Below are 26,524 nucleotides of genomic sequence, written 5' to 3' on the forward strand. Positions count from 1 at the left end.
CATGCCTTCCCTGTCAGCCATTCCCGGCTGCTGATCAGATAAAGAACCAGAGGAGGTCAAAGGTCCTGACAATTCTAATACTTCAGGTCTGTCTTCCTTTGTTACATCCATCTCCTCATCCTGGTTCCTATTCCAATCACTGAGCCATGCCGGCTCATATTTTTCTGCCATGTCCTCCTCACTTGAACTCATATCAGCCACAGGAGCAGAATCCAGACCCGGAGCCACAACACTTCTTTAATTCACATGAGAATTGGGGTCATAGTGATGGTATTGATTGCTACTGACATAAGACTGATGTCAAAACCCCACTATGTAAAGCAAACCAATAAATCAATTCAATATCAAGCTAAGACTACTATTTATAAATAGTAACAGAATCATGCATATCTCTGTCAAGGTTATCTCCCTTACTCTACCAGAAACAGCCACTCCAAATCTCTGCATGACTATGACTCTCAGGAGAAGCTCCAGAACAGAACATTTGGGAGTATAGCCTAATCAACTAGACAATGAAGAATTTCTAGCAGTAAGAGTTAGAGAGCTTGTCACACATTTGAAAGCACTGGTAAATGAACAGCTTCTATCAACATGCCAGTTTAGTTTAATGGTTAAGAAAGCAGGAGGCAATGACTTCTGGTTTCCTCATTCTAAAAGAGACCACCCCAAAAAAATAACCATACTTGGAATGCATACTCCATTTTATAGATGTGAGGTATAAATACATATGACAGGTTAAATCCATTTCCACTAACCCTCCTCTGATTTCTATCTACACCAGTCATTTGATAAGGGCTAATAATGAAATAGGTAAGAGTCTCTGACACTTCAAGAACATCTTTAATAGCTCATCAGCTATTGAATTATTTTAAGCAGGAGTTAGTTTTCAGCACTCAGCTCAGAATAACTAGAAGAAAATTTGTTTGCAGCAATGAAGGCACATTTCTACACTGACTGGCATAGTATTATTTGCAATGCAAGTGTGATAAAAAAAGCTGTTTCCTTTGGCAACAAATCTTATTACTGTCAGATTTTCAGAAATGTCAAACCCACATCATCCAATTTACCAGGAATGTTTTAAATTTATCTCCTTGGCAACATTAGCTTGTAACATATCTACAAAAAAGGGATTATAGGATTGTAATACATTGATTATAGTTATCATTAACTGTTAACATGTGGGAATGGATTGTTATCCTGCTGGCGGAAAAATGAAAAAAAAATACATTAGGAAAAATGCAAATATGTGACGAAGAAACATGTATTTGATCTACAAAGTAAGAAATTAAGCTATATTTAAAATAAGAAATGTACTAAATCAAATCTTAAAACGGCAACAAGCCTCAGCATTATTTTCTTAAAAAATCCCACACAAAATAATTTTAGCACCTTGAGTTCAAGATCCCCCAATCTTTTGCATTTCAAAATGAGAAGTATAATCTGATGATCTAAATGTGAAATGATGTAACATCTTTCCCTCAATCTCAGAAAAACAGCTATTTCAAGCGTCTGTAGAAGCTGCTGTTCTTTCTGTTTTAGCTTACAGACTTTTTATTTATTGTGTTCTGTGTTTGCCAAATTTTATTGATTTTATATATGAAAGCTATGAAAACAATACTGCCATACATCAAAAACATCTCAGAAACATCCAGCAGATTATTACAACGAAAGCCCTTCAAAACATCTTAAGTAAACCAAAGGATGCAGTAGCACAAGAAAAAGAAAGAAATCATCTACAATATAAGTATAAGGATTCTTAACAGCCATTATATAACAGCCGAACGTGCAGAAGACTAGCAGAGCACATCCATGAACATTAATCAATCAGAAGACACGATAAACACTCAATGTCACAATATTAATTTTAACTGAGAAACGTGACCATCCTAGACCAAGTTATATTCAAAAAACACGAAGGAATTCCTGGAAGCTTGGCATTCAGGCAAATAGATACATTTACACACAATTCAAAAAATACAATAAAACAGATAATACCAGAACACATTCTCCCTAACAACCTACACTCGGATAAAATAGCTAATAGGAAATTTCCAAAAGTGATTAAAAAGTGAGGCTTGCAAAATTCCCCTTGTGGTTGAAAGTGCTGAAATCCAGGGTTGAGCTTCAAAAGTTTCAGCAATGGGTTCTCTGCCCAGTTGCTGGGTGGCCATGGTGGGGGTGGCCTAGTCAGCCTCCTGCACCATGGGGGGTGGCATTTCCTCAAGCCTCTTGGAAGGGAAAAATTGCCAGCAGCGATGAAGAGGTTCCCGAGGAGCCTGTGCCAAGTATGTGTGCGCGCAGGATTGCTCATAGGAAAAAGCAGCTGCAATAGCATAGGCGACTCAGGAGTAAGGCTGCAAGGTAATGGCCCCTCCTTCAAGAAGATAAAAGCCAGCTGGGAAGTGAACGTTCTTTGCAGGAGGCAAAAACGTTTTGAAACTCCAGCCTCATGGACATTGCAGTATCTTAAGTTGGTATTTGAAGACTCTTGTGTTGTAAAATATTTCTTATCTGTTGTTTTTGGCAGCCTTGCAAAATCCTGGCAAGACTCTTTCTTGTAGGAGCTAATTAGTTGGAAGCAGCCTTTTATCTGTGAAGAAACAGGATTCATAGATGAAACATTGAAAGGTTGTGCTGCTGCCTTTGTCTTGTGTTTGCTCTCTTGGAACCAGGTTTGGGTCAGAACATGGACGGGGCCAGCCAGGGTAGGATTTGGGTTGCTGAACCAACCACAACGTTAGCAACTTGTCTGCCCGAACCCAGGCGAACCCATAGCAGCCCACGTCTGCTCAAAGCTGGGAAAGACCCCTGCCCTGCGGTCTTCTCACAAGGAGCAGCCCTCCAAAGGACATATGGGAGATTGTCCCTCCTCTTATCCAGACAGGTTCTAAAGAACTAGTGTACCCTGGCCACTACTTTAGTAAATTACTTTGGTCTTTGCCACAGTCATTGACTCCACTTTCTTTTCTTTTTGTAAAGTTTTTTTTACAGCAAACATACAGACAAAACATAAAAGCATAAAACATAAAAGCATAAAACTTTCAATTATATACATACAGTGTGTCAGTTGGTTACAATCTTTTGTGCTATCCTTTTTTTTTACCATTACTCACAAGTTGTATAAATTCTCACTTTACCAATCTAACTTGTGCTTATGTAATATCAATTATTAATCATTCATTTGACTAAACTATTTTTCCATCATTCTACACGAGATATTCTAAATTTCATTATGGTTTAATCTTATACATTAATCCAATGGTTATATATTTTATATTGTATTCTATATCAATCTATTAACTTTTATTGTGAAGCTTGCTAATCTATTTCTTTACCATGTCTTTTTATCTAACCATTGATAAAATAAATCCCATATCATATAAAATTATTTATCTTCTTGTTCTCTAATTTCAAATGTCAATTTACTCATTTTGGCACAGTCCATGATTTTCTTAATAATTTCCTCCTGCATAGGTATTTTTTCGTTTTTCCAATTCTTAGCAAATACAATTCTAGCTGCTGTTAAATTGACTCTACTTTCATACAGATGTCTTTACACTGCCATGACTTCCCCTGAATCCCGATATTACATCTGGGCTGCTTTATTAATATTTTTTTAATTGTAATCTTTATATTGTTTATTTTTGTTTTAATAATTATGCAATCTATCCATTATCGGACCAGTGTGCAAATTTAAAAAAAACAATAAATAAATACGAAGTCAACAAGTGCCAAATAAATGCAAAATCCCATCTATCTACAACTTTTTGCATGGAGATGAGTGGCTTTTCAGGACAGCAGACAACAAACTGAGAGAAAATGTCACAATTAATTATATTTATATAGCTGCTCATCTCACATAAGGACTTTGGGTGGCGTAGACAATAAAACAATCCAAATAGATAGAAACCAATCAAAAATACAACCAAAACTATATTTAAAAGATGAAAACAACCAAAATAGAAAAAAAAGCATCTGAAACTTTTAGCAGGTTCCTGCCTATCATGGGATTCAGGCCAGTTAACAAAACCATTTTTTGAGGGTCTTCTGGAAGACCAACCGGGTTGGTCTCAGACTTAATAATACATAATAAACCTTTATTGTCAATGCACAACATGCATACAATGAAATAGGCTGAGCTTCCCTTAGTGTTTACCTTTGAGGAAGGCTTTCCCAAAGTGTGGAGCCACAGCAGAAAAACAATTTACTCCTAGGTCCCACCCAATAAAACTCCCTGGCTAATAGGACTCATAACATGCCATTTCGGCTGGAATGGGTGAATATAACTGGGAGAGGCAGACCAGAAATAACTTGGTCCCATGCCATGTATGACTTTAAAGGTAATAGCCAGCAGCTTGAATTGGATCTGGAAGCAACAGCAATAGCACTTAGACTTATATACCACTTCACAGTGCTTTACAGCCCTCTTTAAGTCCTTTCTAAGCAGTTTGCAAAGTCAGCATATTGCTCCCAACAACTTGGATCCTCATTTTACCATCCTCAGAAGGATGGAAGGCTAAGTCAACCCTGAGCATGTGAGATTCAAACTGCCAAACTACTGGAAGTCAGCAGTCAGCAGAAGTAGCCTGCAGTACTGCATTCTAACCACTGAGCCACTATGGCTCATCAAGCACACGGAAAACCAATGCAGCTTGTGGAGCAGAGGTGCCATGTATACAATTCTTGGAGAACAATAGAATAACTGTGTACACCACTGCATTCTGCACTAGCTGAAGCTTCTGGATAATCTTAAAGAGCAGGCTGCTAATTGGCACAAGGAGAGCTCTTGGTGAAGAAATGACCTCAAAGCAAACTGTTTGTCTTAAGTCTAGAATACAGAAAATTATCCATTAAAGGGGGTAAGGGTGGTGATGAGGCTGGAATAGGTAAACATTGAAAGAGTTAAATGTAGAACCCAGAAAGAAAAAAAGCAAAGAACCTAAGTTGTTAGATGTAAGGAAGAATTGAAATAGTCCTTTCGCAGTTATAGCAAATTATAGCAAGTACCACCTGCTTTGAAAAACTGAGAAGTGCAAAAGTATCATAAATAATACATAAACTGCTGAAACTTTATCTTGTTTTATTACTGCTGTATAGATGTAGGTGCATATACATAATCTTGTAATAGATGTTGTTAGACAGCAAATACATGTCTCCACATAAATTGGTGTAGAAAGGACAGCAGAAAATGTATGCAATAGAGTCCCTGGTTCATTCTAACTGCAGTGATAGTATCTTTCAGTGTATGGAGTCTAAACTTCCATCTAGTAGTAAGACACTGAAACAAGCCAAAGCAAAGTTTCTACAGTGTGGTGGGAAAATAAGGCTGAATAAATACAGTAGTTTGTGAATATAAAAGGTTTCCAAACTGAAAGTTGGTTGGAACACCCAGATCTATCTGCTGTATGATATCAAAGACAGATTTCACCTTTAGAGTGAAATCACCTCTTGGTTTAGAGATTAAACTGAGTAGTAGCAGAGAATAGATAAAAAGGCAGTCATGTCACCAACGCTCATATTATTTGTTTACAGAAATACAAAAAGTGTCATGCTAAGACACGTCTTTCACTTAACTGAAAATGAAGCATGTCCATTGCATCAGAAGTAGAAGAGCTATTTTTAATGTTATTGAAATAAGCACAGTCAATCTATGTTACAATCAATCTTATTCTAATATTTACACAAAGTTATTATAATATTTGCACATCCTGCAATCTTACCTCAGTGAACGGGTCAATTCATCAGGTTTTGCAGGAGGTTGTGAAAAACTAAATTTCCGAGAGTATTTTTGATCACTAGCCTTGGATCCATTTTCCATGCGCTTGCTCACAGCTGAAGTAGGAAGACCAGTAATATATTGTTAGGGGCTGATGATTGATTAGTAAACTATTAAACATACACAACACAATACAAATTGTGCCTTTTCATGAATAAATCTCAGTAAGTTGAATGGGATATTCTCCCAAGTTAAGTTTAAGATTTGAATACCAATAATTGAGCAGCAGAGTTTTTTTAAATATAGAAAAAATGTAGATGGATCCTGTACTACAGGCACTCTAAAAATGGAAATGACTAGTTTTCCTCAGCCACCACCCATCTTCTCACAAAGAGAAGGGCTTTCTAAGAAATTTGTAGTGCAAAATGGTATAATATTAATCCAAAATTAAAACTATACTCCTTGCTTGGAATAAATGCTTGGAATAGATCAGAGTCAGGAACACAGCATCTGTACGCATAATCAGATATATGATACCAATAGAAGATAATCGGCAGCCTCCATTTTATTTTTTAAAAAGCCCTCAAAATAGCCAAAATGTCACAATACAGCCAAGTGTTAGAAGTTCTCTGTGTACCATGAGGTTTTGTGAGACTACAGATATTCTATTTTTCCCAGTTGTATTTTTTGCTTCTGTGCATAAAGAGAAGTACCAGAAAAAAGGCAGAGGAATCACCAGAAAACTATGGGATCACAAAAAGGATTAATATATTAAACTTTAGCCTACAAAATTGTATAGCATTTCCTGTATGCTCTGAAGCAATTTCACTTCAAATTCAAAATTCTGCACAGCCCTGTCCCATAATTGAACTAGTGTATCATTCTAGACTTGTCCCCTTGAATTAATAAGTGTGATAAATTAATAGACCCATCTGGGTAAATAGTTGTGATTTGTCTTGTGAAAAAGTACAATAAGAGCAAAAAAAAAACAACAACGAAAGACACAGCACCTCAACAAACTATAAAATGGGCTCCAAACAGTAACTTTGAGAGGGATCTTGGAGTCTTAGTGGACAACAAGTAAAATATGAGCTAGTTGTGTGCAGCAGCAGCCAAAAATCCTAAGTTGCATTAACAGAGGGATACAATTGAGATCAAGTGAGGTACTAATACCACTCTATAAAGCCTTAGTAAGCCCACACCTAGAGTACTGCATCCAGTTTGGTCAACACATTATAAAAAAGATGTTGAGACTCTAGAAAAAGTACCAAGAAGAGCAACCAGGATGATTAGGAGACTGGAGACTAAAACATATGAAGAACCGTTACAGTAACTGGGCATGGCTAGTCTAGTGAAGAGAAGGACCAGGGGAGACATGATAGCAGTCTTCCAATATTTGAGGGGCTGCCACAGAGAGGAAAGGATCAAGCTATTTTCTAAAGCGCCTGTAGGCCAGACAAGGAATAATGGATGGAAACTGAACAAGGAGAGATTTAACCTGGAAATAAAGAGAAACTTTCTGTCAGTGAGAACAATTAACCAATGGAACAGCTTGCCATTGGAAGTTGTGGGAGCATAATCACTTGAGACTTTCAAGAAGAGATTGGACTGCCATTTATCAGAAATGGTGCAGAGTCTCCCGCTTGGGCAGAAGGGGTTGGTCTAGATGACCTACAAGGTCCCTTCCAATTCTGATTATCTGTTATTATTAACATTGGGAAACACCTAATAAAAGCTGACAATCTATCAGCGAAATTCAGCTGATTCACCTCTTTTCTGGACTACTGTAGACACTACTCTTGAATAGGGATCATGGCATACAGAAGGTTCCTGAAAGGCTGCTGAGTGAAACTAAGCAACATAAGCAAATTGTTGCTAAGTGAAACTAAGCAACATAAGCAAATTGTTGCTAAGGATCTATTTTCACTGGACTTTGTTTGGGACTGCCTGCACTGGAACCCAAAATAAAGTTCCAGATGTCATTCAAAGGGCTGTTTTTAACTTTCAGTTTCTTTATGGTTTGGAACAGAAGCCTGCCTCATAGTGGGCCTTTTGTCTAGTCTTCTTGAGAAACATTTTGGGATTTTGGCTGAAATTCAGTGACAGGGTTTCATGGATAGAGTCCACTAAGTTCATGGACTTGGACAAAGCCTAGTTTTGCTGGCCTATCTTGGAAGGAAGAATGTCCTCTCCTTGCAGCTCCAGAGATTTTCAAATTTCCAAATTTCAGAGGAAAGGAGAAGAAAAAATCCGCTCAAATGATACAGGATTTCACCCACCATTACAAATGTGTTTGCTCTATGACCAATTTAAATGGGAGCTGTAGAATATACTGTAATGGGTGATTGGAAAATTCTAACTTAATGTAATATCTAAGAAGTTCATCAATTTAAGTAGTATTTATCCATGTTTCATGTATCACACCCAAATGATAGCACAATTTTAAGCAGGAAATAGAGGATACGACATTAAGCAGAAAAGCAAAGACCCAGTAGAAATTAGGTCAGGGCTTGAACGAAAGCTATGTTCTTCAAACAGCAACTGGATACACTTGTCTAGTTAAAAAGCTGAAATTTGTTTAGATAAAACACATTTTATCAACTGTTCTCTTAATCAGTTTATTTTAAGGGAACAAAAAAGGCAAATTGCTTTTTCACAACATACTGAATTTGAAAATAAGTGTCAGGCAGAGAAGTACTTGAATTAATTTAAATCGGAATGGCTTAAAGAAGTCAATATAAGAACTTTAAAAAGAACAGCCTACAATGTCATCTAATCACATAAATTTATAAGCTTAGTTAGATAGCTTTGCCAGAATAATGTTTGGACAAGAGGAGAGACAAAACCCAACAGCATGTAATTAGTACATGACAAACAAGTTTGAAAAACAACTTTTGCATTAAAGCATTGTACCCAAATTGAGAACTTCTAGAAATTAATGAGATCTCATCGTAACATGGTGCTCATATTGAAAAAGAATTATTATTTTATATAGGAGAGAAATGAAAAACAGGCAAACGATTAATTGCTGCATTTTACATTGACTGTTACCACAGGAACAGCAGAGCATGAAATAAGATAACAGTTGAATCTCATCGTTTTTGTATATATCCAAGTACTTTTATGGAACCTTATGTTCAGAGTTTCATACCTGACAAAGCATCTGCTGTCCGTTTTCGCACAAAGGGTGCTACTGGTTTAACCTTTGTGACACTGGGTTTGGCTTCATTACTTTCTAAGAATTGTCTCTGATACAAAACCATATTCTTGACATTACCTTGAATAGGAAAAAAACAGTACAAAGTTACATTCACAGCTAACAATTTGTTTACTATGTGCTTATATTATTAAGAGAAAATAAGATGGGTAAATAAACAGGAATTATGCTGACAACTTTGTGATATCAATCCAAAGACTTTACCAAACAGGAAACAGATATTGTTGTATGCTTGTTGTATACTTTTAACAATTCCCCTATGTAGGGCAGAAATGTCAATAAAAAAATAACCATTCTGTAAATCTTTCAGTTTCTTTTCTTAGGAAGTCTTTAGAGAAAGCTGGATAATAGTCGACGGAGATGATTTTACCTCCGTTGATTTGGATCAAGATGTAGTTAACTTTAATAAGGTAACTATAAAATTATCACTATAGGAGAACTGTGTTTGTGGTGGCAAAATATCAGAAGTCTGATAGCACCTTTTCCAACTAAAAAAAATCCATTAAAAGCTATAACACTTATCAAGTTTCTACCATAGGGATATATAACTAAAGACTATAGTAAGGTTAAAATAAAAAATGTTAATTGTATTATATGACCAGAGATTGACTCAAGAGTAGAGATGTCTTAAATATGCTTACCTTCAAATTCTCCTTGATCTGATAATGGTAGGCTACTCTTTAGTTTACAAAACCTGGCTTTTGAACAAACCTTTTCCTTGAGATCCCATAACCTTAATTTTATGCTGTGTTCCCTTAGCTTTATTAGAAACTCATTGGTAATATTAATTTCAATGCTGTGGTTCCATGAAATCCATATCTGGTCATTTTCAAGCCATGGTTTCACTACCTATTTAAAAAACATAAATAATACTACTGAAATAATACATTATCAACAATAATTTCCTGGTCACAATTAAAAAATATGATTTCAGAGCACTAGAAAGACAAATCAGTGAAGGATTAAACATATGTTTTCTCCCCTCTCACCATCAGCTGAAAGACATAAAATTATGACACACACGTATAAGGAATCTTATTAAAAGTAATAATGGCTGAAACCTTTTAGGCTCAATCCAAATACATTCAGTGTGATCAAAACTTTAAATTTAGGCAGATTTCCCTAACAGTATAAGTAAACTTAATATAGACAGAGAAACATTTTAGCCAGCATATTACACCTCAAGGCTGTTACTAACTACTCTGACTGGCAGTAGCTCTCCTATATAGTACTGGAAAATTCCTTTTAGTTGCAAAAGCCCAAGGTTGAACCCAAGACTTGTATGTTCAAATGATGTTCTCTCTTCACTGAACAGTAGTCCTTTCCCACAAAATGAAATATAAGCTGGATATTATAAAGAAATCTCTTTTGTCTGATGTACAGTTAGTCCTTAGCTCATGACCACAATTGAGCCCAAAATTTATGTTACTACGCAAGGCAGATAACTGAGTTTTGCCCTGTTTTATGTCCTTTCTTAAGTGAATCAAGTGCAGTTATTTAAGTTAGTGACATGGCTGTTTAAGTGAATTGGCTTCCCTATTGAGTTTGCTTATCAGAAGTAGGTAATCACTCAACCCTAGGCACTGCAACCATCATAAATACATGCCAATTAACAAGCATCTGAATTTTGATCGCGTGACAATGGGGATGGTGCAACAGTCATAAGTGTGAAAAATGGTCATAAGTCACTTTTTTCAGTGCCATTGTAATTTTGAATGGTCACTAAATGAACTGCTGTAAGTTGAGGACTACCTGTACGTCATGCAGGAGTTTTAAAAAAAAGAGCAAATCAAAAGCTAGACTTAACATCTCAGATGCAAAAATAAAAAGTCAGATAGCAATAGCACTTACACTTATATACCGCTTCACAGTGCTTTGCAGCCCTCTCTTAAGCAGTTTACAGAGTCAGCATATTGTCCCCAAATATCTGGGTCCTCATTTTACTGACCTTGAAAGGATGAAAGGCTAAGTCAACCCTGAGCTGGTCAGGATCAAACTTCTGGCAAATGGCAGAATTAGCCTGCTATATTGCATTCTATCCACGGCACTACCATGGCTCTTCATTTGGTGCTACAAAATGCTCCATGTTAAGCTTGGGGTGCATGTACCTCCTTTAATATAGGAACATGGAGGAATTCTCCCCAGATCTTAATGTTCAGGCAGAAACACTCAGAAGGACAATCCTTCAAGTACTGAAGACTTCAACCTTTGACTGAAACACAATTGGACTATCAAACCTTTACAATATACATACACATACATACATGCATACATACCTACAGACATACACACACGCACATATGGATTTCTTTGAGGGTCTGATCAGCATTGTAATTCTCCTCCGCGAGCCGGCTTGGGGGAAGGGGAAAATGGGACAGATACCTCCTGCAGCACTCTACCAGCCAAAATGGGGCGTGGGGTGCATGTGGCTCCCCTGTACCCAGTTTTTGGCCTGGACAGCTTCCTGCAGCACCCTGCCAGCAAAACAACCCTAACCCTCACACCCCTTGCACGCCATTTTGGCCAGCAGAGGCACTACAGGCCGGTCCTTTGCTATTTCCAGGCTGGCCCCACATGCCAGATTTAAGCAACCCGCAGGCCGGATCTGGCCCACGAGCCTCGAGTTTCACACGCCTGATATAAGGCTTCCTTATTCTCTGCAATACATTTATTCATCTAGTCTTCTTGAAGAGAAATATTGTTGGAAAACATAGCAGACAGAAGTCTGTATCTGGTACAAAGACTCGGCAGTAGGTACCATAATAAAAGTAAATTAAGACATCATTAAAAATATAAGAGTTAACAAGTGATGACCATTATATATACTGCTTTTTTGTCCCTCACGTCACTGAGTTTCTAGACTAAAATTATTTGAAATATAGACTACACCCATATGTGTACTTATTCAACTTTAGCACCCATAAAAATATCACTACATAAAATTATTGGATCAAAGCATACCTGATGTCAGGTTGAAATCCCACAGTAACTTTCTAGCATATCACAATGCACGAGCACAGAAAAATAAAATTAATGTCATCCATCCTAGGTTTCGTACATTACTTATTGTCATTCGTTCCCCAGAATCTTATCTGCACTTACTGAAATATTCAGCGTGGATGGCTTTTTAGATTTGCTTCGTTCATCTTTTGGAGTCCCTGGCTATCAAAATGACAACAAAAGAAAGAAAGGAAACGAGGAAAAAGCTATGATAAAGAAAGCAGACTAATGAAAAATACAAAATAGACTATTTCAATTCTATACATTTCAGAAGCCTCTGATCTATTAATATGCTATTAATCCTATTTTTTGAATATTTTAAATTAATATTTTAACTATTAAAATAATACTATGTAATGCTAGATTTTATAGCACTTTAAGTTAAAACCATTGATTCTAGAAAAACTTGTGCAGGCAAACAAGAAGTTAAAATCCTCAAGAACTACATGTATCACCAAAACACGGTATCAACTTACAATTCTCCTCTGCCAACAACCTATTTTGTCATCTAAGCTCAATTGCAAATGTGTGTATAACACAGTAAGCCAATTTATGCAGGGCATGTAACTGCAGATTGCAATAAAGGTTGCAGATAAGACCAAAATTACCCCAATAAGAAACTAGAGTTTGTATTTAGCTCACTTAGTTTGATGTGCCTTCTGAAAGTAAACTAACCACAGGCACTACCATTTTTAGAGGCAAATAATGAAAGGTGCACCATATATGAACACTGTGAGTTATGTATTTCCATCTAACATTGGGATACCTATGAAAGGATAGGATTTGTATATCACCACATGCATGTTTTTTCATCATCGCAACTAGAAAGAGATATTCTTCAGTTTACAGGAGTCTAAATGAAACATTCAGAAACCAACCCACAAGCTCAGAGAACGAACCTTCACCTTCATCCTACACCCAAGCTACAGATATTCATCACTATTGCAATTAGTCAGTTTGTTGGAAAATATAGGTGGGTTCCACCTTTGGATAAAAAGAAAAGTATTTTAGATTATGTCCAACTAGCATTCTTGGTCATTGCAGATGGAGCTGTCTTGCAAAGGATATGCTACAATATTCCCAGAGTGGATTATTGTAACAGTTTATAGCATTCCTTGTGTCTCAGTGCAGCTCAAAAACTGCAAACTTCTCTATTTTACAATCTTCAATAAAGGGAGATGATTTGTTATAAAACTACATTAATCATGGTTTCTTCTGGTTAAGGCTAATGACATAGCTGTCCCTCTTATGAAAGGTGCCATGATACAAGACTGGGAGTGGTATCTTGCCTCTCAAATTCATCCATTAATTGTGCAAGGAAACACAACTATCCTTTTCCTTTGTGTAAGAGACAAACATCTCTTCATATCTCATCTCTTCATCTCACTAATATACTTTTGAAGCATATCCAAATGCTCACATCTTATGCCGAGCGCCACACTCTGGTTGGGTCCAGACTGAATTATAAAGGCTGATCCTTTGCGCTCAGTGGAACTTGGAAACAGACTTTGGACAATGATCAGGAAACTGGCCTTAGGACCATTTTGTCCTGGTGGAACATGCAGAGATTCTTCAATCCTCCAAACTATGGTAGCTTTCTTAAAAATATTAGTGTCAGAATTCCAGCGATCGCCCTAATAAAATAATGAGCCTCAAGCCAAACTTCAAAAAACTTCAAAGGATTTATTAGGAGTGACATATTGGCATGATCTGTATGAAGCCTACTCTGAGATACATAATTTACAATCACCTATGACCCTGTTTCCCCCCACCCCTCTGGGTGTATCATAATTCAGATTGTCCAATGGAACACGTCATGGGCTGGGTGTCATCAATCACACTCTCCAATAGAGGATTTTCATTCCCAGAATACCCGGTTGCCTCAGTTACAATCTTTGGGAGATAAGCTTGGAATGTGCTTCTGAATTCATTTGCCGTATGCTCCTTCAGGGTTCCTCCTCCTCCCCTCTTATGGCAACTTGGAATGTTTAGCAAGTTGAGAGTTAGAGGTAATATGTGCAATGAGCTCAAGAGGAACAACCACTAATATCCTAAGTAACAAAGACGGCGAAAATGGTGAAACAAAAGTATACTAAATAATTGGTGTACATGAGGAAGCTCTGTAAGTGGTGCCTCTTAATCATATACAAGAATAGACCCTAAAATAACTCCCCGTTAAAGAAATAGCTTAATAGTTCAGGAACACTTGCTACTAGTACTACCCTGTTTCTCCAACAATACGACCTCCCCCAATAGGAAGTCCCAGCATGTTTTATAGGCATGAAATGAAATTAAGCCCCTCCCCCCAAATTAAGGCCCATATTAAAACATGCGAAATGGGGGGTGAATGGTGGGGGCTTGCCGTTAGGAAGTACTTTTGTTGCACACCCGGATATGGTGCTGCCTGCGTTGACCCCGATACGGTGCCCCACCAACGCCGAGGTCAACATCCAAGCCATCGCCGCCCGCCCGCCCAAAGATGCAAGGGGGGAATTAAGTCACCCCGAAAAGACGGCCTAGCCATTTTTTCGGGCTCAAAAAAAATAAGACCTGGCCTTATTATATGAGAAACACGGTAGTACCAGTGCTACTAGTTTCTGTCTTTTGTACCATTACAAGTAGTCCTCGACTTACAACAGTTCATTGTCAGAGTATATTCATGAACTGGAATAGAGCATGGTAACAAGGTCAGCCAATGAATAGGCATAGCAACTAAATCAGCCAATGAGGATAGTTTGGAAACTGAAACTAAAAGTAGCCTAGGTGTGGCTCTATGTTAAGCTCTGCAACTCTGCAGCTATGTTGAGCTCTGAGTCTGTCTATTGAAGATGAAACTAACTTGCTTGCTTGCTAAAGACTGGAGCTCTGCTCTGAACTTGCAACATGTTTCTGTTTGAGTTTGCTCCATGTTGGAGAAATCTACAGCTGGTTTGTAAAATCTACTTACGTTTATGAAGATGTTAAATGAAGCATCAGCCATCTGTGTTTATTTTTCTGGCACTGAATTATCGCTGCAAAACTCTCAATATTCGTTTAGTGACCGTTCGAAGATAAAACGGCACTGGAAAAAGTGACTTATAACCGTTTTTCCCACTAACAACCGCTGTAACATCCCCATGGTCACATGATCAAAATTCAGACGTTTGGGGAACTGACTCACATATATGATCTTTGCAGTGTCCCGGGGTCATGTGATAATTTTTTTTGCATCCTTCTGATAAGCAAAGCCAACGGGGAAACCAGATTCCTTTAACAACAACTGCAACGGTTCACTTATTAACCGTGTCAAGAAAGATACTAAAATGCGGCAAAAGTCAGTTAAAAAAATGTTTCACTTGGCAATAAAAAACTGGGACTCAATTGGGGTTGTAACTCGAGGACTACCTATATGAAAATAGCTCCAAGTCATTTCAGTGATGTTCATTTGTCCTGGGGCCAAGATGTCAAATGTGGTTCTAGAGCCTGATTCAGAATGTTGAGAGGTTTTCAGAAGATGCCATAGTCGCTCCTGTCTCATCTCTATTAAGAGTATCACAGCGTGCTGGGTCAGGATGACATGATAAGAATCATTCATGTCTTAAGCACTTTACCTGGTGCACCCTTTGGAAAGCACTGTTAAATGCAGAAAGGCATACAGAAGTCATTCTAACCACAGTGCCGCCAAGCATAATCCCTTCTGTTCTGTTGGAATCTAAAGAAGCGTTTCATCTTTTTGCTATCCCACTCTCAGAAACAGGTCAAAAGAAGGGCATCCTCATCTTACAAAAACTTACAAAAAAATATCCAGATGCAAACGCCTTTCTTCCTATACAAAATGTTAGCAATTTAGCCAATGTCTCTCATGGTTATTTTCTATAGAGGACATTGCGCTAAGTAGATCATCTAGATAGGATAAAACATGACTTTCCACCCTCTGGGTTCTTAAACGGTTCATAAGCTCATCTTTACTTTAGCTGCTCGTGTTAGGTGTAAAGCGGGTGCTTTGAACTGAAACCAAATTCCCTTGAATGTAAACCAGAAGAATCTGCATGGGTTTCTGGGTAAGATAAGACAGCCTCTTCATTCTAAAGGTTCAACATCTGTTTAATTTACTCCATTCAGATATTCAGAATGATTTTCTAATCTCTAGTTTTCTTTGATATAGACCACATTCTGTCAAGCTTTAATTCTATATCCTTTATCATATTCTTCTTAATAACCTGGTAGAACACCTGGCATAAAAGGTAAGAAAACATAGAGGTCTGGTTTAACTTTCCAACTACTGAATTTCATTTCTCAAATACTTAATAAGATTGGTGATATAAAAGTGGAACGCAGTACTTCCAAACTTCAGGAATATATTGATATATTTAAGTAATAGCAAAATAAATAAATAGTTTATCTTTTTTTTACCTTAGATTCTGTATCCAGAAATAATTTAGCCACTGGACCAAACAATACCAAATCTAATTTTCGGGGTTCAATATCATTTGGTAGAAGAAAATACTCCATGTGATAAAAACGATGCATTTTTGGAATAAATCCTTCTTTTCCTTTAGATCCAGATCTCTGTATCTCTGGTTTAGAGGTCTGCAAAGGTTTATTTGCTGAAAATAAATATATAAAATAGAAAACAAAATAGGGAGAACAAAAATGAGAGCGTTGCTGTTAGAATTGTTTTGTTCTATTAAGAATCTCTAAGATTGGCATTTTACCTATGAAAGTATAATCTTAACATATTTACTTTGGCCTAACTGAATTAATCTGCATAGCTTATATTCCAAAGCCACAAATACTGTAAAGAAAATACAATAATAATTAGTTATCCCATAGCTTTAATTAAATATTTGTAAATTTACCCATATATACTATATAAAATTACTAAAACATATTAAATAAACATCTAGCCTCCATTCCTCCTTCCGAACAGCAATCTGTACTAATATTAGATGCTGAACAGGCAGCTCAACGGTCGTCACACTTTTTCCAGAAATAGCTGTAAAATCCCTAGGATGTGCTGCATTCGGTATAGCTATAGATATAGCTGGACAGTTATTTGCACAAACAAATATTTAATATATCAGACATCAGCAATTGTGAAAAAGCCAACGTAGCATGTGACATTTATCCATATCTACTGTACCACTCTCATCTATATCAGTGTTTTACATGAAGTTACAACTGTGCTGAAACAGAATCAATACAATTTTCACATTTTTACATCCCAAAGATCAGCAATGAATGGGATTTACATTAACTTGATATAGTAGAGAGTGATTTAAATACAATAACAAAAACATGTAAGATCTTTTCTATGTTCAGTCTCCTATGCAGTACTCTGTAAACCCCGTATGACATGTTCAAAAGAAAAATAACTTACAATGCCATTTACCTACTTGGAAGAGTAAGTGGAACAGCCAATGAAACCGAGAATGTGCAGGTAACCAGATGCTGAAAATTAAGTTCTTGGCTTCTCATTGAGTGAACAGATGCTAAATGTTCATCTTCAGGAGTGGGATGACCTCCTCCGCCACCGCCGCCAGCCAAAATTTCTGGACTTTCGGTTATATAGCTACTGCCTGAATATTGTGTTTCGTTGAAATCTGCCTCAGGTGTCACTTCCTCATCACTTTCTCCCTCAGGGTCTAGCTGTTTACTTGCCATCCTGGGACAAAACCCAATTATTAATATTTCTAATTTCTTCTGATCTGTGCTTTTCTTTCTAAAATTAATTATTCTAAAAATAAAGTAAACAACCTTGTCAGAGTATATTCATTAACTGGCAGAGACATGGTTAACGAAGTCAGCGAGTGAGTAAAAATGGCAAGACCAGCCAATGGGAGCTGACAGCCTGGGTGTGGTTTGGCTCTGTGTGCTCTGCTGCAAATTGAAACTGAAACTAGACTTGCTTAAACTGATAAGCTTAAACTGTGAGCTGCTACTTATTTTTGCTTATGGTACATTGAAAGAATCTACAAATGGTAATTGTAAACTTTACTCATATTATTATGTTTATAAAGTAGTTCATAATTGTCCTGAATCAGTCATCTGTGTGTTTTCTGGACTTCAATTTCTGCTGCAAACAAACCTATACTCTACTAAAACTCTCCACAAAGAGAAGTTGGAAAAACTTTCTTTATATGTCCCTTTCCAACAAACACACAACCCATTGTAACATAACCAGAATATTGATTTATTCTGGGTCTGAATCATCCTTGAACAAGATGAAGTTGTTCCACACATATATAATACAAACATAATTTTAAAATAGCAAAGTGGTTTTTCCTCTGGTTGCAAAGCAAGAAAAAATTATTTCTTTGCAAATTCCTTCTCAGGTTTATGGCCAAGTTTACTAGAAGACATTCAGCCACTGGGAAACAGTGGGAAACCTATAGACACTTTTAGATTAAGCCTGGCTACTCTTACCACAGAAGGTAAGGAGAGCAGACTCATTCAAGATTAAGTCTGCAAAGTTGCAGGGACTTGGCATAAAAGAACACCTTGATGAGCTACAGTAGATAGACAGCTTGAAAACCACTTTGAGACAGAGGCTAATGCTGAAAAGAAAATTTAATGCATACATTTAAGACTTGGTTGGCAATCCTGAGATAGAATAGAATTCTTTATTAGCCAAGCGTGGTTGAACACACAAGGAATTTGTCTTGGTGCAAATACTCTCAGTATACATGAAAGATACATTTGTCAAGTGTCAAAAATCATAAGGTACAACACTTAATAATAGTCATAGGGTACAATAAGCAATCAAACCATACTAGGAAGCAGTCAATATAGATCATAAGGATACAAGCAACAAAATTACAGTCATACAGTCACAAGTGGGAGGGGATGGGTGATAAGGAGTGATGAGAAGATTAACAGAACAGTAATGCAGACTTTGTTGAACAGTGTTGAGGGAATTATTTGTTTAGCAGAGTGATGGCTTTCAGAGAAAAACTGTTCTTGTGTCTAGTTGTTCTGGTGTGCAATGCTCTATAGCATCATTTTGAGGGAAGGAGTTGAAACAGTTTATGTCCAGGATGTGAGGGGTTTGTAAATATTTTCACAGCCCGCTTTTTGACTCGTGCAGTATACAGGTCTTCGATTGAAGGCAGGTTGGTAGTAATTGTTTTTTTTTCTACAGTCCTCATTATCCTCTGAAGTCTGTGTCTGTCCTGTTGGGTTGCAGAACCAAACCAGACAGTTATAGAAGTGCAGATGATAGACTCAGTAATTCCTCTGTAGAACTGTATCAGCAGCTCCTTGGGCACTTTGAGCTTTCTGAGTTGGCGCAGAAAGAACATTCTTTGTTGTGTTTTTTTTATGACGTTTTTGATGTTAGGTGTCCATTTTAGGTCATGTGATATAGTAGAACGTAAAAAATTTGAAGGTCTCTACTGTTGATACTGTGTTGTCTAATATTGTAAGAGGTGGTAGCATAGGAGGGTTTCTTCTAAAGTCTACCACCATTTCTATGGTTTTGAGTGTGTTCAGTTCCAGATTGTTCCGGTTACACCACTAGACAAGTTGTATAACCTCCTGTCTGTATACAGATTTGTCGTTGTCTAGAATCAGACCAATCACTGTTGTGTCATCTGCGCAAACTTCAGTATTTTAACAGATGGATCATTTGAGATGCAGTCATTGGTATATAGGGAGAAGCAGAGAAAGCACACAGCCTTGGGGGGGCCCTATGCTAATTGTACAGGTATCAGATGTGAATCTGCCTAGCTTTACCTGCTACTTCCTGTCTGTTAGGAAGCTTACGATCCACTTACAAGTGTGTTCAGGTACCACTAGTTGGTTTAATTTACTTAGAAGAATGTCTGGAATGATGGTATTGAATGCTGAACTGAAGTCTACAAAGAGGATCCTTGTGTAGGTATTTGGAGATTCAAGGTGTTGTAGGATGCAGAGCCATATTAACAGTATCATCTGTTGATCTATTTGCTTGGTATGCAAACTGCATGGGCTCTAACAGTGGATCTATGATGGTTTTCAGGTGGGACAGCACAAGCCTTTCAAAGATTTTCATAACTACAGATGTTAAAGCAACTGGTCTGTAGTCATTCAGTTCCTTGATGGAGGGCTTCTTTGGCACTGGGATGATAGTAGAGCATTTGAAGCAGGAAGGAACATAGAACATCTCTAGTGATCTATTGAAGATTCGGGTGAAGATGGGGGCCAATTGGTCAGCACAGACTTTTAAGCAAGAAGGAGTTATCTTGTCTGGCCCTGGTGCTTTTCCTGGCTTTTGTCTGTGAAATAGATCTTGCACGTCTTTTTCTGTGATCACCAGAGGTTGTGAACCCAACGGGTTGGGGCCAGTTGTAGGAGGCTTGGCTGTTGTTGGTGTGCTTGAGATGGGGGTTGTGGAGATAGGTGGCTGTAGTTTCCTTTCAAACCTGCAGTAAAACACATTCAGGTCATCTGCTAGTTGTTGATTTCCTTCTGCCTGGGAAGGAGGTTTGTTGTAGCCAGTGATGTTTTTAAGAGTTTTCCACGTTTGCTGGTTAATTTGTTGAGAACTGATTCCTTAACTTTTCAGAGTAGCTTCTTTTTGCTGCTTTGATCTCTCTTGTTAATATGTTTCTGGCCTGATTGTATAGCATTCTGTCACCTTTTCTGTAGGATTCCTCTTTGGCACGACGTAGCTGCTTTAGTTGTGAACCAAGGTTTATTGTTATTATATATTTGCAGGTTCCTTGTTGGTACACTTAAGTCTTCACAGAAGCTGACATATGATGTTACAGTATCTGTGAGCTTCATCTAGGTCTGCAGAGATATCTTCAAAAACATTCCAATCAGTGCTATCAAGGCAAGCCTGGAGCTTCAGATTTGCCTCATCAGACCAAGTCCTCACTGATTTAATTTTTGGTTTCATGGTTTTAAGTCTTGGTCTGTAGGCAGGTACAAGGTGAATCATGCAGTGGTCATGAGTAACCACGGGTGGGATTCTACCGGTTCTGTCCACCTCTGTAGAACCAGTAGTTCTGAAGAGCAGCAGACACAGAGCATACATAGAACCAGTTCTATGTTTGCTGCTGTTTTGGCCTACCCACCCACCCAGGCTCTTACCTGACCTTTATTTCCTGCTTTTTCAACCGCAGCTGCTTTGTGCGACACAGCTGCAGTTGAAAAAGCAGGAAAAAAGAGCTTTTCCAACTGCTGCGCACTTGCACGCAGCGCTGCTCAGCTGTCCGAGCAGCTCAGCAGGTTGTAAATTGCGCATGCGCGCAACACACAGCAACATAACTGGTAGTTATGCCAGTCGGATCCCATCCCAGTGAGTAACTGTAAGTTATTCTTTCTTAATGCCACATATAGGCGTGCCAGTTTTGATATATGCTTTGCATGACAAGTTTTCTATCAGAACAAAGCAAGGTGGCCAAAAGGTGCAAAGATAAGAGAAGACAAAGGGACTTAGGATGAACTGATACCCATAATCAAGCAGTCCAAACCAACAATAGCAATGCACATAAACAAGCAAGTAAAAGCTACCATATGTTGTTACATTCAGTATTCAAGACGATGATTGGATAGAAGATTAAAAATATAGCTTTAACCACACAAATCCTATTCAGGGATTAGGAAATGAAACTTTGCATTTCAAATAATTTCTTAAGGCAAGAAGAACAAGCAGATGCACATATGCCACACAGTTACTAACACAAACTTGGATTTCAACTGTGTGTTCAAGGAAGAAAATCATATTTTAATATGATAAATAACCGAGCTGTCATTATCCAAACTACACTCCAGTGAATCAAACTAGAAAGCTATGGGAATGGACAAAATGCAAAGATAAATGAGATTAACTTTGAAATCAATGACCCATTAGCAAACAGTCTCATTAATTTAAATAAGCAGCAGCATACATTTCTTTTCCCAGCCCAACTGATATACAGTATATCTACATGCACACTTTCTCATTCTTCTCTATATTCCCTATAGAATATGCTACCTAGTTTCATAGAGAATTGAATATGTATGGTATTGCAAACATCTGTACATTATGAGAAATTTTTCAACTGCTTTTATTATGTTTGTAAATATGATTTTAAGCTGCAGTTCAGTATTATGCTGGTTTAGTCCACAGAAAAGTTCTTCCTACTTAAAAAAACAGTCATTTTGGAATCACTAGCCACTTTACTAACGTGGTACTATACTTATTATGAATACTTTTGCCAGGATATCTCAAACTGTTTATCTTATTATCTAAGGCTTATGTTTATAAAGATTAGACAATGTAAAGGCCAATCACTTCTTTGCTTAAAGGAAAGTCCTCTAAGATTGCAAAAGGACATGAAGTCAGATATGAAACTCTTCTAGATGAAACCAAATAGTTCCCTAGGGTAATCTTGGTAAGTATAAATCATACATAAACAAGGTAAATTGGATTTAATTAGCCTTTAGAATATTACAGTAATTTAAAACATGTCTTTCTAATCAGTTGGATTAGAATGTCTAATTAGACTTCACCTTCTCAACCTACATGCTTGCTGGAGTTTCTCAGGATAGCAATGCATTGCGCAGCCTACAAGAACTTCCCAAACTTGGTTATTTTTAACCAGGAGTAGAGGTCTTTGAACAGTCCAGAGTATAAAAATGTGTGTTAATCCTGGATCAGATTTAATTAAATCATTTTACTAAAACATCAGACCAAAGGACATTTCCACCACATTAATTCAACAGATTTGTTTCTATCTTCTTCAACATATACAGATGAGGTATCTCATGGTATTTCCAGCAATGAGATGTCGTCCCTATTTGAATGGCAGAAATTAATACTATTATTTGTTCCTTACTGCTTTTAATGTTTGTGTTTCAATTGTTTTAACATTGTTTTTAATTAGGTTTTTAAATATTTTAAGCTACTTCCAAGTATTATTTGAAATGTTTTCCATAAAATATTAAAGGATTCTCGTTCTTTCATTTGGTACACAGCAGCTAATATGCAATATTAAGATCTGTATAAGTCTGTAGTTTATGCAGCTAAAATCCACCAGAAAGGGAAAAAATGATCAGAATTATAACAAAATACAGCTTTGTTTTTCAATTATATAAAAACAAAAACAAAAAATGTTTGGCTGGAATTGTGGAATTTAACTACAAATCAGGTAGTGTACAGCATTTCTAAGGCATATGGTAGTGTGGTTATGGTTATCTCCGGAAACCATGAATGTGTTTGGCAAAGGCATATCTCCCAGACTTAAAAATGTTTTCAAAAATGAGACTGTAACAACTAGCTATGAACTATTTAAATCAAAAAGCCTGTACCTATTAAGGATGCAATTTTGATGCAGGCTTGGGAGGCAATTGAAAGAAACAAGATTGAGCATGTAAACAGAACACCCCTCGGAGCTGTTTCAGTCATGGGGCACTGGAAACTTGTGAGCTTCCAGAAAGTCCCACCAGCTGGGGAGACTGAGATGGTACAGGGTCTCCTGCTGGAGCAGGGGGTTGGAATAGAAGACCTCCAAGGTCCCTTCCTACTCTATTCTTCTATGTTCTGGCCACATCAGGCATGACACCCTCCATCCAAATAGGGAGGATAAAAGGAAAAGATGCCCTCGAGGGCAGCTTGTCCCTGTAGGGACAACAAGGGCAAAAGCGCCGTTTTCTTGGTAAAGGGAGGCAGGTCATTTGCCATTGCCCTTCTGCTCTTCTAGAGAGCAGCGTGTCCTGCTCCATTTCATCAAAGGACGCACTGGAGTAGATCTTGCATAGCTTCCGAACCCTGGCGAGATCGCTCAGTTGTTACTACCTGTTGTGTCGGGCAAGCAGAAAGGAGGACAATCAGCTCAAAAGAATGGAGTCCCGAGTGTAATCCTGCAGCAAACCAACAGAGTTATACGGCCTAACTAATGATCAACTCCACAAATCCAAGTAGTAAATCAGCAACTTCCTCCACCCCAACAAAATAATTTCCAGGGCCACGCACAGGATTTACTTTGCCCAGGGGAGGAAGCCCGTCCACACCCAACCAACCTCGGCGGGAAACTCACTCAGCCGGACGCAGCGCCTAGCAACAAAAACAAAATTGCCCGGGATCCGCGCTTCTTCCGAGCTCTCCAAAAGAATCCCGCTCGGCTCCTTTCGGTCCTTAGAGGTTGCCCTCGCAACCGGTGTGTTGCGCTTGGCGCTGGGACGTCGCGGGAACAGAATTTGCTGTTCCACCCACTCTGCCAGCGGCTTTTCCAACAACCCGAGAGCGAGGAGAGACAGCGCAGAAGTTACGAGGTCTAATTTTTTTTCCCCACCCCTGCGAGAAGTCCTACTTCCATGACCAGCCACGGATCCAGAGACTCGGAAACAAGGCTGGCAAGGAGAGCGTCGCTAAGAACAATACAGTCCACACCTGTGCATGCTCCTAATCACACACGCAACCTCTGCGGCCTCGCTTTGTGAGGGCCCCGTCAGTCAGACAGCCCACGTGCAACGGACGCGTTTCCAACGCCGCTGGGAGGGAGTGGGGAGAAAACTGGTGAACTCGGGTGGAGCCTTCCAACGTACAGCTTGTAGGTTTATGACGTGTACTCGAATCCCGGGATTCGTATTCTGGGATTTTCTTTGCATCGTTATTGCAGGATTCTCAAGCCTTTGGTGGCGTGCGGTTCCTTTTGGAGTTACCAACGGTTGTGCGGTGGTATCCATTGGAGCAAGCGGGTCACAAAATAGCTGTTGCAAAGGACGAGGCCCGTCATAAAGCACCCCATTTTGCAAACAATCAATCTCAGCATTTAAAGATCAAGTCTTACAACTTGCCCTCAAGTCAGAAGATGTAAGCCCCCAAAGGGAGGTGCTCTCTAGAATCCCAGCTTTCTCTTATATCAAAGCAGAAATTTAACTAAAAGTAGGCATTTTTAAAAGCTGCCCATCACTTCATCCCACTCTTTCACTTATCCCACAAATAAACTTCAAGCAGCTTCTATTCCTTATCTAGTTTCTCTACAACTAGGAAACACAGAAAATAGCTTCAAGATAAAATGCAACATATTTCCAGAGCACCAATCCACATTTCCTAGCTTACTGAAAGAACCAATCATAGCTTATTGAAAGAACCAATCAATTCATACAAGCCAAGCCTTACACCATTATTTACAAGGCTGGGTTTATTTGTGTATGCAAAAGCAAAAGCAGATAAAAGTGATTTACCCAATTTTACTGACCCAATAAAAATAAATTAAAATCCAAATAATAAAATAGATGCAATTAATTAAGATATACAATATATTAAATGTACCATCCCAGTGGAGAGGAAGCACTTGAAAATCAAACTCAGGCTGAGGATAATCAAGATGAGGATCTAGCACACATCCCTGAAAGGCTACCCCAAAAGTGCAGACATAATTAAGAAACACTTTCTTTTGTAATCTAATTCATTGTGGTAATCAGAGATTGCTAGGATATTTGTAAAGGATAACAGACTTTATAAGAAGTTGTACTTATATACAATACCAAGAAATATCTATTGGTGTTGGCCACACAACCAGATGTTTAGACTGGATGTTTAGATTTGGATTTTTTTGACTGACCTCTTAAGTCCTTCCCAAGGACTTGGGATGGGCAGATATTATGGTTTTTCAATATTTAATTATTGTCACAGGATATATATTATGATGGCTTGTCTCATAGCCATATGTTTAGAGTGAAATTCATATTTATCCACTGATCAAGTCTTTCCAAATGAAATTATTATGATCATATTAAAACAATTTAAAGAAAGTACCAAACTATAAAATACAAGTCTATTTTGGATTTTCTGAAGCTTTTGAACCATCATCAAAGGTGATGGTTTTGAGCACATTTCAGCAATCCAACAGAAAAATTATCAAATCATGTTTAATCACACAACCACCTGAATCCATTACCTGATCTGTTTTTGTCTAACCATTGCTGATACTTTTCTTTAAATTTCTAAAAAAGACTCTTAAGTACTGTGTTTTCCTATGCTTTTAGTGACGGCTATGTATCCAGGACTGCTGAATACAACTTTCTCTTGGACAGATTGATCGTCACTTTCTATTATCTAGATTGAGCTTTCATTTATTGATCCTCCAAGTTCATTATACAAACATCACTTTGGAGCATCTGCTGTCTCTATGAATTAGATGAAAGTAGATTTAGATCTGGGTGTAATCTTCACATTAATGACAATTCCACCCACTTTTTGTGGGCAACATTGAGTCCGAGGAATTGCAGGACACAACTCTATGCAACATTATTATAAATCCCCAACATCAAATTCCAGAAAAAAATATCAAATAACAGGAGAACCATAGGGGGGGGGGGAAACATGTTATAAAAGGTACATCATGATCCTATAGAAACTACAGAATTGTATTCCCCATTTTTCTCAAATAAATAAATTTCTGACCTAAAGTTGGACCATATCTGGATTGAAATCAATATGAAAAATCAACTTCACACACAAGTGTTTGAAATTGATTGACAACCTCTTGGTTAAGTACCTTATCCAACTATGACATATTAGTATATTTAGCAGATGTGAGTGCAGCGATGGAATCTGACTTTAATTGCCTTTAGTTTATTGTGGTTTTATACTCACTGGTAGCAACTTTCTGGAGTTTCAGGAAGAAAAAATTTATTAT

At 37.9% G+C, this 26,524-nt stretch overlaps 1 protein-coding gene across 3 annotated transcripts in view; it reads right to left on the minus strand.

Annotated features, from left to right (window-relative positions):
* The window catches only part of CFAP92 (cilia and flagella associated protein 92 (putative)), a 59,670-nt gene extending 37,984 nt beyond the window's left edge, over positions 1 to 21,686 (minus strand). For all 3 annotated transcript variants that reach the window (XM_087954831.1, XM_087954832.1, XM_087954833.1), the window contains exons 1-7: positions 21,580 to 21,686; positions 17,309 to 17,577; positions 16,326 to 16,519; positions 12,036 to 12,095; positions 9,575 to 9,782; positions 8,868 to 8,993; positions 5,721 to 5,832 (exon numbers count right to left, since the gene is read on the minus strand). In XM_087954831.1, coding sequence (XP_087810957.1) covers positions 5,721 to 5,832; positions 8,868 to 8,993; positions 9,575 to 9,782; positions 12,036 to 12,095; positions 16,326 to 16,519; positions 17,309 to 17,576 — 968 coding nt within the window. In that variant the 5' untranslated portion in view covers position 17,577; positions 21,580 to 21,686. The remainder of the gene's footprint in view (positions 1 to 5,720; positions 5,833 to 8,867; positions 8,994 to 9,574; positions 9,783 to 12,035; positions 12,096 to 16,325; positions 16,520 to 17,308; positions 17,578 to 21,579) is intronic.
* Between the last annotated feature and the right edge of the window lie 4,838 nt (positions 21,687 to 26,524).

Source organism: Notechis scutatus, chromosome 2, assembly GCF_049901735.1.
Source record: "Notechis scutatus isolate UNSWTSFEM ecotype Mainland chromosome 2, rNotScu1.2, whole genome shotgun sequence".
NCBI lineage: Eukaryota > Metazoa > Chordata > Lepidosauria > Squamata > Elapidae > Notechis > Notechis scutatus.